This window comes from Sinocyclocheilus rhinocerous, unplaced genomic scaffold (assembly GCF_001515625.1).
Source record: "Sinocyclocheilus rhinocerous isolate Xijiao unplaced genomic scaffold, SAMN03320098_v1.1 scaffold395, whole genome shotgun sequence".
Taxonomy (NCBI): Eukaryota; Metazoa; Chordata; class Actinopteri; order Cypriniformes; family Cyprinidae; genus Sinocyclocheilus; species Sinocyclocheilus rhinocerous.
In genome coordinates, this window is record NW_015660890.1 from 1,526,288 (window position 1) to 1,538,627 (window position 12,340).

The 12,340-nt window shown below is 34.6% G+C and overlaps 1 protein-coding gene across 4 annotated transcripts in view; it reads left to right on the forward strand.

The window, feature by feature from the left end:
- LOC107725982 (transcription factor EC-like) overlaps positions 1-11,118 on the forward strand; it is a 51,676-nt gene extending 40,558 nt beyond the window's left edge. For all 4 annotated transcript variants that reach the window (XM_016535419.1, XM_016535422.1, XM_016535421.1 and 1 more), the window contains 6 exons: positions 295-396; positions 3,115-3,160; positions 5,842-5,898; positions 6,698-6,773; positions 7,556-7,703; positions 10,210-11,118. In XM_016535419.1, the coding sequence (XP_016390905.1) occupies positions 295-396; positions 3,115-3,160; positions 5,842-5,898; positions 6,698-6,773; positions 7,556-7,703; positions 10,210-10,680 (900 nt within the window). In that variant the 3' untranslated portion in view covers positions 10,681-11,118. The remainder of the gene's footprint in view (positions 1-294; positions 397-3,114; positions 3,161-5,841; positions 5,899-6,697; positions 6,774-7,555; positions 7,704-10,209) is intronic.
- Positions 11,119-12,340: the final 1,222 nt, after the last annotated feature.

A 12,340-nucleotide genomic window follows, 5' to 3' on the forward strand; every position in this document is an offset into this window, starting at 1 on the left:
TGTTTACTCATCAATAACTTCAAACATTCAGCTCTGATCACGTTGACAATGAAAGGATGGGTCAGCTGCTCTGATAAGAGGTGCTTCTTCATCGCAGTCGTCTTTCTGAGATGATGAATCGTCTGTTATTGGATTAGTGGCCCGGTTTTATTCACACTTTTACTCTGCATTGACACAATGACTGATGATAGTGAAAATGAAACTCAAAACAAGCAAACAAACATCTCAGATTGACAAATTCAACCACTGTTGACGGAGGACAAAGAGTGCGCTATAATCAATGTTTTCTTTTAGTTTCCAATGGATGAAGTTATTGATGATCTTTTTAGCCTTGAAACCGGGTTCAAAGATGGGGGTTTGGATTGTATGGAGCCAGGCATCATAATGCAAAATAATGTAAGTATAAGTCAAGTTCATCTCTTCACTGTGTTGAACTGTTACGTCGCGTGTTTTTAATAATGACCTGTGTATAGGGGTGTAAAAAGTATGGAGGGAATTGTAATTAATTTCTGTTAATCACTGTCCAAATGTTACTGAACTAAAGTCAAAATATATATATAAAAAAAAAATCATACAAAACATAGTTATGAGTTATTAACTCAAAGTAGAACATTAAGTTGTACAATATTCTAGAATAAGATATCTGTATCTAATATATCTAGAATAATTCTAGAATATTAATATACAAATTTTACATTTATTTTGAAATGTAAAATTAAAAAATATCAAAATTGTATAGTACTAAAAGTCAAAATATTAAGTAAATATATATATTTACTTGACAAAACTATATATATATAGTAATTAGTTGTTAACTCAAAGTAAAATAGTAGTATTAAATTCTATAATTTTAAAATATAAATTCTAGAATATTAAGTTCTATATTATTACAAATAAATAAATAATATTTTATCACTAAAATAATTTTAGTCTTGATGACCACTGAAAGATGTACTTTGTATGAAATCATAAGGAGTTACAAGTATAATTATTTGAATATTTGTAGAATAATATCAATAATTATATACTAGATTATATTACGTAATTTTATATTATTTATAAAACATTTATAAAGTGTTAGAAAAAGTATAATAACTATAAAAACTATAATACAACTATAAAAAATAGATTTTTAATGCAGCATATAAACCTTCAGTAAAGTGTTAACATGAAATGAAAATGCCAAAATCAGGGACATTTAAGTACATAAATATACACATATTTAGATGACTAAAACATGTCTGAATCCAAAATGTAAGCTACATTCATATATAAGGAATTAAACACATTAATAACACAAACACGTGCTGGTCTTTGGTATGCTTGTAAAAAGGGGTTTGTCTTTGCGTGAGGTCACACTGAGTCCAGCTGAGAGTCAAAGAGGAACAGACTTAAATCTCAGGCTTTAAACAGTGGAACAATACAGATTAGTCTGGTAATGATGTCGGCATGCAGAGAGGTAATGTCTTAGAAGAGCCCGACTATGTTAATGAGTGATCACTCCTCCAAAACAGAAGGAGAAAAGCTTTAGGTAAGCATGTGCGCACACAAGTGGCCCAAGTATGTGTGAGACCAGAATGAAATTGTTAAGGTCATACTGACGTCTGTGGAGGGACAAAGCATCTCTTGAGTCGTGATTACAGCAACACCTGAACTCACTAGAGAGGTATGTGATACTATTGAGCAAAATAAAGAGCATGACGGGAACGAATAAGGCAGATAGAGAGAGAGAACGAGCAAGCGAGCGTTTTGTATCCGAGAAAGCAGTCAAGCATCGGATTGAGCTAATATCTTCTCTCCCAGTGGACTTGTTCAGAAATGATAGCATGCTTAAACGGATCAATTCGTTCTAATTAGTCATACAGCACGACACAACAAGCCGCTTCCCCGTGTCAACATATCTGCTAACATGATGGGAATGGATTGAAGCGATTACGATGCGAACAGTCAAGGGGCCGTGGCAATCTTTCATGTTGATAAGCGAGCTCTTTCCCCCACTGAGATAATGGAGAGCGTATATGTGCGGAGGAAACACTATAACGCCTGCCACCTCTGTCTTCCTGTAACGCTCTGACCATCCTCTTTAATCCTGTACACGTCGCTTTTTCATCCATAACGCTGACAGAAATTGGCTTTCCACAGCTCTGGCTTTTGTGGGATTGGTAGTCAGGGAAGAAGAAAAAAAAAGAAACTCAATTCAGGCTTATTATAGTTAATAATAATAATAATAATAATTAATAATAGTAATAATAATATATAGTTAATAACAGTAGTAATAATAATACTATAAAAATATAATAAACTTTAACTTAATATATACGTATTATATATTTTAAAAAATTTAACTTAAATTTAAACTTGTACTAAAATAACTGAAATGTTTAAAACTATATAGATATTAAATAAATAAATAAAAACTACAAAACCACAAAAAAATTACTAAAACTTTTACTAAAATTTAAATGAAAATAGAAAATCTAAATCATAACTAATTCAAAAGTAATACAAACTATAATAATATCTCAGTTCTACTAAAATAACACTTGTTTATTGTTTAGCAAAAAATAAATAAAAAAATCACTTGCTCCACAGCGCCCTCTTTTGTCTCTTGAAGTGCTGCATCTTTTTGCTGATTTTCTCTGCTCATTTCAAACTTATACTGAATCTGCATAAAAAATGGAAACAATTTTTTTTTTTTACTCAGAAATTGCTAGTAAATGTCAATTACAAAGAAACAGCATTGATTTATATGTGAAATTTTGAAGTAGAAAAGCTGTCATTTCTAGTAAAGTGTACTCCAATAATCTTAAGTTTTACATTTGATTATGCTTTCATTTGGAAAAATTAAGCACTCCCAGCTGTAATCAACACGTTTTATTCCTCAAAATCAGTGTATAATAAGTTGAAGTCTAAGCCTGTTGAACAGATAATGTCTGGTGTTTTAGGTTTTTACTCTTAATATACAGAAATGCATGTACCAAAACACCAAACGTATTACACATGGAGCAAAATAGACTGGATAAAAGATCACGTACATGCAGGAGAACTACACAAGGTGAGGATTTAATGTCTGTGTGTAAATCTAGACTTACTTTCTCTCTCTTTCCTCTGAAGGTGTCCCTGAACAACAGCATGCTGGAGGTGTACGGCGGTGACCAAGGTATGACTTCCCCTCACGGTGGACTGACACCCTCATTGCCCACAAAGCTCTCAGTTAAAATGGAAGTCACAGGTACGGAGCACAGAAGGGCACAGACGCCTGTCCGAGCAGGACCTGTGCTGTTAGCAAAGGCATTTCAGAAAGAAACATTTACAAGAGCAGTTTACTTTCACATTAAAGAGAAATCAATTAAGGGTCTCTAAACCACAAAGATGTCACTGCAGTTTTGAGACAGTTAATTTTCTGTTGCTCATCTTGTGATAGCATTGACAAGGTCATAAGATTAAGTCCACAAAAATAAAATATGTATAATGTATTTATTGGGATTTAAACTGATCACATTGCTTATTTTTATTATATTTTATCCATATTATATAATATGTACTTATAAAAATGCAAAGTTACACCTTACAATCAATTTAAAATGAAATTGTTGGAAAAAGAAACCATGATCATAGCCAACATATATGCAGAATATCAATAATTATATCAAAGTCTATATTAGGGATGCACGGGCCCGATACTGGTCTCCTGTACTCGTACTCGTTAAAATGCCCCGATACCAAACGCCGATACCACACAGCATGTGATAAGCGCCATATTCAGACAATGAAACACCGACAACAGAACAACAGACAGCAGAAAGGAGTTAAGGATGTCTACTACGAAGTATATGTATGCAATGAATATAATATTAAACATTCAGTACAATGCTCAAGTTACTTAACGGTAGGAAGAGAGAGAGAGAGCGCGCGCGCACTTCTGTTGTGTGATCTTTGATGTTCACTCATATATTATATAATTATGTATTTTATAAAATTTTTAAAAGTATTATAAAAACTATATGTGACCCTGGACCACAAAACCAGTCATAAGGGTCAATTTTTTGAAATTGAGATTTATGCATCATCTGAAAGCTGAATAAATAAGCTTTCCATTGATGTATGGTTTGTTATGATATGACATATCACTTTTTATGATCTGGCTGAGATACAACTATTTGAAAATCTGGAATCTGAGGGTGCAAAAAAATCAAAATATTGAGAAAATCGCCTTTAAAGTTGTCCAGATGAAGTTCTTAGCAATGCATATTACTAATCAAAAATTAAGTTTTGATATATTTTCGGTAGGAAATTTACAAAATATCTTCATGGAACATGATCTTTATTTAACATCCTAATGATTTTTGGCATAAAAGAAAAATCAATAATTTTGACCCATACAATGTTTTTTTTGGCTATTGCTAAAAATATACCCCAGCGACTTAAGACTGGTTTTGTGGTCCAGGGTCACATATAGTATTGCATTATTGTATAACTGTATTACAAAAATTATAAATAGCATTTTAGTACTTATTTTACCAGATGAATTAGCGGTCTCAAAATTGTAGTGTATTTACATTTATGCATTTGGCATACTTTGTTATTTTTCTTTTTTATTTCAAATTATTATTTCACATTATTGTATGTTATAATATTATACAATAATAAATGTTTTCATAATAAATATAAAATATATTGCAATACTACTATTACTATCACTATTTGATGATATATAATTAAAGTCAATATGAAAATATGAAAAAAAAAAAAAAGCTAAATCCACTACATAAAAAGTATGCCAAATGCATTCACGTAAATGTAATTTACACAAATATAATGTCTTTTAAAGGTTTATGTAGGCAAGAATATTAAAAACAAAACAACACAATATAGTCTTTCATTCTGGAAATTCAGGAGCGAGCAAAAAAATAAATAAAATCAAGAGCATACTGTAAATAGATCTAGCAAAGCTAACCCAGACGGGCTCATTCCACGTGTGTTATTCCAAAAGGCCCGGGCTTTGAAAGCCAAACACAAGCCTGTATGTTTCATGTTATTATCCAGCTGTCTTATTTTAAGAGTCAGCGCGCTCAGTGTTTAGCTCACCATTGTGTTGCTCTCATTCTTCATTATAAGTGCTTCAGTGAGCAGAATATGGTAGCATGTATTCTTAGCATGATAGACACGACACAATGCCTCCTTTGTGGGCGCCTTTTTTTCTTATGAATGTCATGCATCAAGTAAAGCTAATTGATTCAGGAAATAGAAAGGATGCCTGGAGAACTCTTCACTCCGGCAGGAAAATAAGTGCATTACTGTCTTTTTAACAGAAGCGTGCTGCACGACGCTCTTGTTTGGTTACACGCGGCACAAATGACCTTATTGAATCAGCAGAAATGAATTGAGAAATCCAATCACTGCTCCCAATTATATAATTTGGAAGAATGTGAATATGAATGCAGAAGCATTTGGCCTTCCTCCTCTCACCCGCTCCGGGATGCCAGCAGATTGGTTAATGGTAAGGTCAGGAAGGATTAAAAGAAGATACACAGCTTTTCTACATTAAGACAGAGATCTGGTGTTGACGAGTCTGGGGTGAATGAAAACAGCTTATTCACACACAAAAAGAGGGCTTGTATTGATGCGTGGCTGCATGTGATGGGTTCAACAGAGGTTAGTGTTGTTTTGTGACTGTTAGGCAGGGGTCAGGAATCTTGAGGAAGTTGCCAAAACTAATGACATTACTAATCTGACGGCTTTCTTTAAAGACACACTTTGCATCAGCATGGTGTTCAACTTACCTTTGGATATAAACTTATGAGTTTCTGCAATAACCTTCCCATATTTCTTCTCTTACAGAACATGACACCAGAGTCCTCGCCAAAGAAAGACAGAAAAAAAACAACCACAATCTAAGTAAGGATTCTATACACTTAAAAAAATTGCCCTGTAAATGCTTCCAAAATAATTAAAATTAGGGCTCGTTCACCCAAAAATTTAAATTCTGTTATGATTTACTCACCCTCATGTCGTTCCAAACATGTATGAGTTTCTTTCTTCTGTTGAACACAAAACAAGATGATTTTATGAAGAATGTTAGTAACCAAACAGCTGACCGTAGCCATTCACTTCCATTGTATTTTGTTTCCATACTATGGGAGTCAATGGCTACATTCAACTGTTTGGTTACCAACATTTTTCAAAATATCTTCTATTTAGATAACGACAATAGAATTTAAATTTTTGGGTGAACTGTCCCTTTAAGAACAAGGTTGATACTTTTCCTAAATTTCCCAAAAAAACTATTGTGAACAAAAACTGTCTGTTTTGATTATTTTATTGTATTTTTTGTTGTGTGCTTTAATGGGGATCAGATTGAATCCAAAATGAAGCAAAGCTGCTTTTCAGTCCCTGAAAAATGCTTGGTTGCTTTGTGATACAATAAATATTCAATTAAATTTGTCAGTCGGATTCTGACTAGGTCAGAGAAAATATTCTTTAATATTCTGAGAAGAATAACTTAATTTTTTTATTTATTTTTTAAGACAGTCAAGTCATTCTCAACAAAATATGAGGGTTATATATTTAATTTATTTATATTTAATAATACACCAATTCATGCTTTAATAAAGTATGCATTATTTATTAATCATTTATATTTAATATTAATATTAGGTTTGTGGTGTATGACATACTTTGTTCTCATAATTGCCAGTTGAAAGACGACGGCGATACAACATCAACTACAGGATCAAGGAGCTCGGAACGCTGATACCGAGGTCAAACGACCCGTAAGTCAAAATGTTCCTGGATTCACTCAATAACAGTCGAGCTGAACTCTAAAAGTCTGAGAAAAGAAAAAAAACAATCACGTCTGAGATAGACTCATGAAGACAGGGCAAAATGACACTGAAGTAGAGAGAAAATGACAGTACAGTGCTCATTTCTCAAGGAAATACCTACAGTGCGAACAGACTCCCATCTGAATGATGAAAATGAGGTTCAAGGCAAAGTATAGAGCATTTGAACTAAAGTTTAAGCACAACTGAACCCAGAGATGAAGTACAGTGCAGACGGCGAGTCCATTGCCCCGGCTTAATTGAACTTTTTATCATATTTAAATGGAAGGCTAGTGCTGTCACCTTGCCATTAACACAAGATAAAGGAGATTATTAGCTGCGATCAGGCCAACATCTTATTCCAAAAAAAGAGACAATTTCACGACACTTTCCTCCTTTTAAAAAGTAATGGTATCGGGAATGACTGCACTTTACTTCGGCTTCCGAAGTCCAATTTTTTTCCACCTCTTCCGACACCTATTTTTGCTCGGGGATTAACTTTACCGTACAAGGGGCCGTAGAATGGACTATCTGCAGACGTACTTAACTATTCCATTAAAATTCCCCATTCAAAGGCAAGGTAATGTCCGAGAATGAATAATTGGCCATGTAAATCACAGTTTCTAAGTCCTGGGAAAAAAAGGAGACCCTTGTGAGGCTTTTCTCTGTGTATGAAAGTTCTGCTGATGCAAAGGCGGTGTTGAGAAAGGTTATCTTTTACGTTTTTCTGGCAGTGATATGCGCTGGAACAAAGGGACGATCCTCAAGGCCTCGGTGGAATACATTAAGTGGCTGCAGAAAGAGCAGCAGCACGCCCGTGATCTAGAGAGCCGACAGAAGAAACTAGAACAGGCCAACAGAAGACTCCTGCTACGAATCCAGGTAAAGAGACAAAGAGAACAAGAGAACGAGGGGAATGTGGCCATGAGAGAGAGCGAGAATGAGATGTAGACATGAGAGACGGCAGAAAAAGATGGTTGTAGGAGTGAGCGACGAGGATGTAACACAAAAATGCTGAAAAAAGACTAGCTTACATTTAAAAAAAGTAGAACAACTACACTGAAGCTTTTAAAGACAATAGCATCTTCATAAACTAGCAGATGAAACAATTGAATTCTACAAATGGATCTAAATTGGGCTGACAATTAAATTAACCTTAATTTTATAATAAACACTTCTAAAGAAAAATAAATTATATAACTGAGTCAAAAACAGTGACAGAAATAGCAGCATTTAACTAAATATTTCCCTGCAAAAAAGAAAGACAAAAGGGCAAAAATGAATTGGCGAGTCATTTATTTAATGAGTGAGTAAAGTTAGAATTACTTTCCATTTTAATAAGAAGAAATGTTGGCAAATTTAGGAATATTTTTGCCAAAAAAAAAAAACTTGTAATGGTTGGTTCAGATGTTATACATTTATAAAATATGTAAAACACTTTTTTTTTTTCTTTTTTAAGAAGTAAATGTTATTTTCACCAACTAAACTTAGATGCCATTTTAGTCCAGGTAAAGCTGACTAAAATGAATGAAAAATGAACTGGTGAGCTGTTTATTTGACCAGTAAATCATTTAATTACAAAAATAGTGATTCTCAACAATGAATGGCTTTGCACCATTAAATAAGAGCATTTAGGAGGCCATATTTAATTATTCCCTAAACTTGCTCTTAAAAATGTTTGTACATGGTAAAATGCAGCCATATAGTGTTATGTTTTAATACTCTTTGGAAAAGTAGCTTGTCGCTGGAAAAAAGCTGTTTTAAAACAGCCAAATGACTGTCGCTCTATTGACAAACACAGTTTAGTTAGTAGTACCAGTACAATAGCAGCTCAAACCAGGCCTCAAATATATTTTATAATTGTAACTAGTGGGTTTAACTGGTCACTTGATCACCATCTAAACCAGGTTATATTGAAAACAAAGGTGCCCCATGTGCCTGACAGCTGAGTGGCCTGGCCTGCTTCTACTGATGTTTTTTTTTAAACATGGCGAGCTGAGGTAATTACCTGATTAATAAATAGCAGCTACAGCTTCGTCAGGAGCGGAATGGGCCTAGAATTAGATTATGAGGGCTAATAACTTTGAAGAGCCGGGCACCTCATCTGAATTTATGCATTACATTTCCACAGTATTGACATATTCGCAGAACGGGTTCGAGTCTTCTTCACACATGTGAAGACATCGCAATTAGCCCTCAAAGTAATTACCCCGAGGCTCCCTATCCAAAAGCTAATGCTAATAATGCCTCAATTGAGTGTCTGAAGATACCCACGTTAAGAGGCAATGCAATAGCTCATTTAAACTGTCTCCGCTACAGATAATGTGTGGGAGTAATGAAAAGAGAAAAATGTGAAGCCATAGCTGTTAGTGTAGTCACTTGCAAGAGTACTAGGTTAGTAATCAGTGTTCATCTCATCAACTATGTAAGTGACAAAAGTGTTGGTTTCATTATTATTATTTTTTGATTTCATCAATGATAGCAAAGACGAGTCAAAACATGCACATCTTCATTATATTTAAAACAAATAATATGAATAAAGACGAAAATAATACCAGATAATAAAAAGTATATTTTAAAATATAAAAATAAATTAGTATTAAAAAATAACACCAAACAGTGATGCCTTATATTACTGAAAAATCCAGAATATTAATATAATATTATTTTTTTAATAAGGTAAATTAACCCACCCAAATGCATTCTATACATATGACACTAATCAGATATTTATAAATGTATAAAATATATTTGGTTTAATTTTTTTTTAACATTATTTAGATGTTAATTTTGTCAACAAAAATTAGTTGACATTTTAATCAAAGTAAAATTGACAAAAATTTTGGTCTATTTAATATTTATTTAATTTAATATTTTCACTAAAAACCCTTGTGATGGTTTCAGCTCAAGGCCACAATGTCAGATATTATAAATGTAGAAAATATGTGAAATATTTGGTTTTATTTTTCTTTTTTAAAGATGTATTTTTTTTCTCCACCAACTATAATTAGATGCCATTTTAGTCTATAAAATGGACTAAAATCAATAAATATGACAATGAAATGTTGAGCTGTTAAGAATGCTTCTGCCAAACAATGGTGGCAACTTAAGGCCAAAGGTCTGGGTAATTTAATAATTACCCGTCACACACCGTTTAGCTGCCCTGTTTTAATGGGAAGCCCTGCTGGCTGGACGTTACCTCAGAATATAGCATTGTGATGAATGAGTTTTTGAAGTTGAATGCATCCCTTCATGTGTTTATGGGGCAGATGAAGGCCTAGAGCAAAAAAGAAGAAGGGAAGAGACCAAATTAGAGTGTTCTTTATTATTATTAATTTTTTTGGTCAGTTCATCTTTAACTCACTTGCCTGTGTGTTATCATTGACAGGAATTGGAAATCCAGGCTCGCGCTCACGGTTTGCCCAGTATGGCTGCTTCTATGGGAGCTGTTGAACTTTCATCCCATCTCCTAAAGCAACAACAGCAGCAGCACCAGCCGGTCACACCGGCCCCTCCGAGCACCCAGGCTCCGCCGCAGCCGGGCCAGCCACCCATCTACCCTCAGGAGGACATGAGCAACCCGGAATACACCCAGCGGACACCCTTACCGGCGGCCATGGTTGCGGGGAACGCCGGAGAACAGACCGACGGCTCCAACACCTACTCCGATCCTCTCTCCCACTTCACCGACTTCTTCTGCAGCGCCTTGAAAGAAGAGCACCGGCTGGACGAGATCCTGATGGACGACCCTCTCTCGCCCTTCGGGACTGACCCGCTCCTCTCCGCCGGATCGCCCGCCGCGTCCAAAGGGAGCAGCTGCAGGAGCAGCTTCAGCTCAGAGGAAGCAGACGAGCTCTGACCGTCCAGATGCTGACCAGTAACACTGTGTAACTGACCTCCCGTTTCCATTGGATTAGAAAGACGACGAGAATCTTGCTCCAATGTTGAGTCAGACACATCAAAAAAGGGAGACTGACCGATTGATCTACTGACATTGACCTAAAAGACTGTCTATACAGCAATAACACTGGTTACGTATGATCACTGGATCACAAAATGTATATTTCTGAAACTTAATGGCATTGTTGAGACGGACCGCTTTAGAGAGAGATCTTTTTGTGCCTTACTCAGTGCAGGCTGACTTTATTACCACTGAGACCAGAAGCAATGCAGTCGTTATTATGCTATGCAAAAAACCCTAACGTATCTTTCTATGTTTCATACATACTGTATTTTTCCAGAAACATACTGTTTATGTATTTATGTTTTTAATCCCTGTATTCTTAAAAAACATTTCTTAATCTAACATGTTACTTTTTATATATAACTCTAGGGGTGTGGGAAAACACAATAAACCCCTTTTTCATAAACTGAATATATTGTCTCGTATTTCATTCATAACCAAAGTTTCAGTCGAGCTCCTAACCATATAAAGCCTACTGTATCATATTTGTTACACAAATCTCTAAGGCCTTAAAATAATAATCATCAGCAAAAAAACTATTGCACAGAATCTACTACATGCCTTGTGTCATCTGATTCTAGGTTATACTTTTTAGCAAGTAAAATATAATTCCCCCTTCAGGTAATGGTACATGTGTCTTTTTGATTATTTTTATGAAGTAAACATTACTTCTATATCGTTAGTAATATTTTAAGATGAACTCAGGTTTATTTGATTATCCACACATCGTTTAGAAAAATCATGTTAAAATCTTAGTATTAAGTATCATACATCATGCATTATATGTTTTAACCCCACAATAAAAACTACATAGCTTTGATCATTTAAATAACATCTTAAAAAGACGTATTATTGAGAGATACAGAGTTACAACTTGATATTTGTATGCATTTTATGTAATTAGTCAGCTATACAGATCTCAGTGATTTACATTATAATCTATCAGCATTTCATTTTGCTTTTTGGCCATACAAATATCAGAAACTGCGCCAAATTGCATATTTTACTCAGTTTGGGCTCTGAATAAAATTGAAGTTGTATTCCTCCGTGAGTATGAGCTCCATATCATACTATATAAGCCATTATTATGTTCTGGATTCTCAAAACATTGTGAAGAATAAAATTCTTAACTTGAAATGAAAAATAATTTCATCGTTTACTCACCCTCATGTAGCTCCAAACCTGTATGACTTCTTTTCTTCTGAAACACACACACACACACACACATAAAGAGACATTTTGAAGAATGTTGGTAAATGAACAGTTTTGCTGACCAAAAAACAAACACACAGACATTTATTTCTTAACGCCTAATTACGTTAAGAACTTTTTTTTTAATCCAGCCCCAGATTGTGGACCCCTGCCGAGTGATGATGACCTCCAACCACAGGCCACTAATGACTCTCAAACAAGCCCTAATCACACTCTTAACGGTCTTCTGAACAACTCCTGACACAAAACCCATCCGCAGCAGAAGTTTACCACAGAACAGTCATGACCAAAATGACACAAGAGACCCTAAATCCCAAACGAGTGGAGTTCTGCTGCATATACA